Genomic DNA, 3,207 nt, shown 5'->3' with positions numbered 1-3,207 from the left:
AAGTGACATCATGAGGGTATTATTTAGGAAAAGGGAACTCCCTGGTGTTTATTTATTGAAAGAATATTATTTGAACACTGACTCTTCATTTCTCCTTGAAAGTGACTCAAAATGGTCTAAAGAACATCAGATTCTTCTCTAGCACTGCTCTGTTCACACGAGGACATTACTCTCGTGACATCATTTCCTGTCACTTCACATGCTAATAATTCATCGATTGTTTATCTCAGCAGTGTGAATTTTCTTTGCAATATGTCATCATAGTTATCCTTCCAAAAATGCTTTCGTATTTATAGTGAAAATTTGATGTCACAGGCTTTGGGAACCCGAAAGTTCACCCGCAGTTCTGTCCAGGCAGACCTGCCTGGTACTGCTCATCGATTGGTTCATTGACCGGGCGGAGGTGTTATGTTACACAGAAACGATTGACTTTACATGAATTGTTTCCAATGACTGTAACATTATTTCCACACAAGTTTAACTGAACAACGGTAGCAAGCTACCAAACGACAACAAGCTAATGTTAGCTTCCATTAGCTTATCGTTCTCTGTTGTCCTGACCTTGTCTTCAGCATCGTACTGCTGGATGTTCTGGTACCGCCTTCGGTACTTTTCCTTCAAGATGGGTGTAGTCCATTATTGGTGCATTGCAAATAAAACAAAATAAGGTTCCTACCCTTTCATTTTACATCTGCTAATAGTTTGGAAAACAAAGTGCTTTTTAAGACTCACTTTTATTCAATGGCATTTAATTAAAGTAAGGCCTAGCATTGTAATTTATCAGTTCTTACTATTGTTGGTTGCGGTTTATTATGTRTTTTTAGCAATTATTGTGGTTTTGGGATATGTGTGGATTGCTGTACAGCACTTTGGTGCAGCTTTTAGCTATTTTTAAAAGCACTTTATAAATAAAATTGATATTGACATTGACTCTGCTCATTTAATATTATGATCCCACTCACATCGAGGAGGCTCTCAATGCAAACACAACCAGGGCTGGAGTAGAATAAGGGCAGGACGACGGGGGGTCGGGGCGGGCCGAGCCAGGCCTTACAAWGCRCAAATGCTTTATGACTTCTAATACCCTCTGTTGTCCTCCACTCTCCTTAGTCTCCAGTGGTTTCTGTTGGTTTTGCCAAGTTTCATCCCAACCTGGTGGTCGGTGGGACTTACTCAGGACAGATCGTCTTGTGGGACAACCGCAGCCACCGTCGGACCCCTGTCCAGAGGACTCCCCTGTCTGCTGCTGCACACACCGTAAGACAAGTTCCCCATTTGTATGGCACAGTTATAACCCAGTGCAACGACTCTGCTTTCATTCAGATAAAAAAAAAATGTGTGAGAAATCAACACAGTTAGATTGGACGAAAGTGATGAAAACATAACAAGCAGATCACTCAACTAATACAAGTAGCTCACAATTTTTCCATGATTGCTGGTAACCTCAAYGCCCAACATGACCCTCTACCCCATTTCTGTTGTTGGCTGTGYTGAAGTGCACTTTATAGGATACAAGTTTCAGATAAATCATGTTAGTCAGGGAATCATTTATTCTCCATTTGTTCATATTAAAAACAATCACATGAATGAGAACACCTCCACTCAGTTCTTTTTTGTCAACTCCTTTACCCTTTCTAAACATACTAAAACTTTATCCCATGTGGTTTTTCATATTTCAAATAATACAAAGTGACTGATGTGGATACAAGCCACACACATTCTATTGAACAGTCGATTTCATTCATCTTGGGCTGGTTTATTTTAATACGTTTCTCTGGCGAATCAAGAAATTAGTTGAGGCAAGCTTTAAAATTCACAAAAGATCAAACATTATTGATATAAAGTAAACATTAGCAGTGCTGTGATGGGTGGTGGGTGAAAGCGGGCCCCTCAAATCAAATTCTGCTTAGAGCCARCTCTGGTTAAATAAGAACACCACTAAAACAAGTGTTAAACATTTTGAAGAAGTGGAAACCTAATAAATAATGTAGGAACTGAAAAGCCACCATATCCAACTGAATAAAGTAAAAGAAGAGTTGTTGTTTTTTTCGAGGCTGTCACAGCGCTCACATACATCCACTCAGACGGAGCCGTCACAATCCAAACCTTCCTGAATAAAAGAAYTACTGAATGTACACCAGCTACATCCTAAAACCAGAAGCCTTGCAGACGCTCASGTTGCTACTTTCATACTGTAGGTTTCAAACTGTCTGTAGACCTGAATAATGTGACCACCGCTCGCGCTCGTCCTCTCCAGTTAGAGAGTGCAGCTTGCTAGCATGGTGCTGATTGCTGAATGGACTCTTTGTGAGGCCCAGCAGACAAATCAATTACTGCCTAGTAATGATATAATGGCTTCACACACTTGTGGATTTGAACAGCAGCACATGGCCCCACCTCAGGAGGCTTTAAAGGGACCACTGCACATTGGCATGTGAGCCCACTGCTTTTTCCTTTTTTTTACGGTTTCAAAGTATCTCACGTCATCACCATTTTCAAAATGAAACTATATGATTATAACGTCAAAGTGATAATGTGGTCAGTTCGAAGCAGAATAACAATATTTTTTTTTATTAAAAATGAGTAAGAATATTGTAGTTATGGCACATTAGTGATGCATTAAAAACGTGGTCACATCTTGGCATTGGGCAGCAGGTCTTCATGCTRTTGTTTTCCTGTCTGTGTGTGGTCCTGCGTAGCACCCTGTGTACTGCGTGAACGTGGTGGGCACCCAGAACGCCAACAACCTGATCAGCGTTTCTACAGACGGCAGGATGTGTTCGTGGAGTCTCGACATGCTTTCTCAGCCTCAGGTACTGAAACGTTCACAAACCTGTTTGAAAACCTAAACACTAGGAGCCCGAAGACGAAAATGTTATGCTTCTTATTTAATGACTGTGAAGAGAAATGAGTATAAAATGTTCTAAAATGGGAAATACAATAGGTGCATGGCTACAATGAGTTGTATATACAGTATTACAGTGATKCTTGTCAGTATAGAAAATCTTGCTAGATGATAAATTGTTTCAGAAATGATCGTGATCAATAATAATCTTGTTTGGAGACACGAAGAAAACAAACAGCAGGCAAATGAAAATTATTAACCACATTTTAATTTACAATGCGATTAATTGATTTATTGCTTATCGCAACAGGCCTAATTATAGTCAATGAATGAAAGTTTTTATTTTATATATATATATATAT

The 3,207-nt window shown here is 39.5% G+C and overlaps 1 protein-coding gene across 2 annotated transcripts in view; it reads left to right on the top strand.

Moving 5' to 3' along the window:
• Window positions 1–3,207, top strand: part of dync1i1a (dynein cytoplasmic 1 intermediate chain 1a) — a 72,346-nt gene that overhangs the window by 48,725 nt on the left and 20,414 nt on the right. For both annotated transcript variants that reach the window (XM_014011251.1, XM_014011250.1), the window contains exons 13-14: window positions 1,111–1,257; window positions 2,700–2,813. In XM_014011251.1, coding sequence (XP_013866705.1) covers window positions 1,111–1,257; window positions 2,700–2,813 — 261 coding nt within the window. The remainder of the gene's footprint in view (window positions 1–1,110; window positions 1,258–2,699; window positions 2,814–3,207) is intronic.

The sequence above is a fragment of the Austrofundulus limnaeus genome, unplaced genomic scaffold (genome assembly GCF_001266775.1).
Source record: "Austrofundulus limnaeus strain Quisiro unplaced genomic scaffold, Austrofundulus_limnaeus-1.0 Scaffold78, whole genome shotgun sequence".
Lineage (NCBI taxonomy): Eukaryota > Metazoa > Chordata > Actinopteri > Cyprinodontiformes > Rivulidae > Austrofundulus > Austrofundulus limnaeus.
This window is presented reverse-complemented; position numbering and strand designations above follow the sequence as displayed.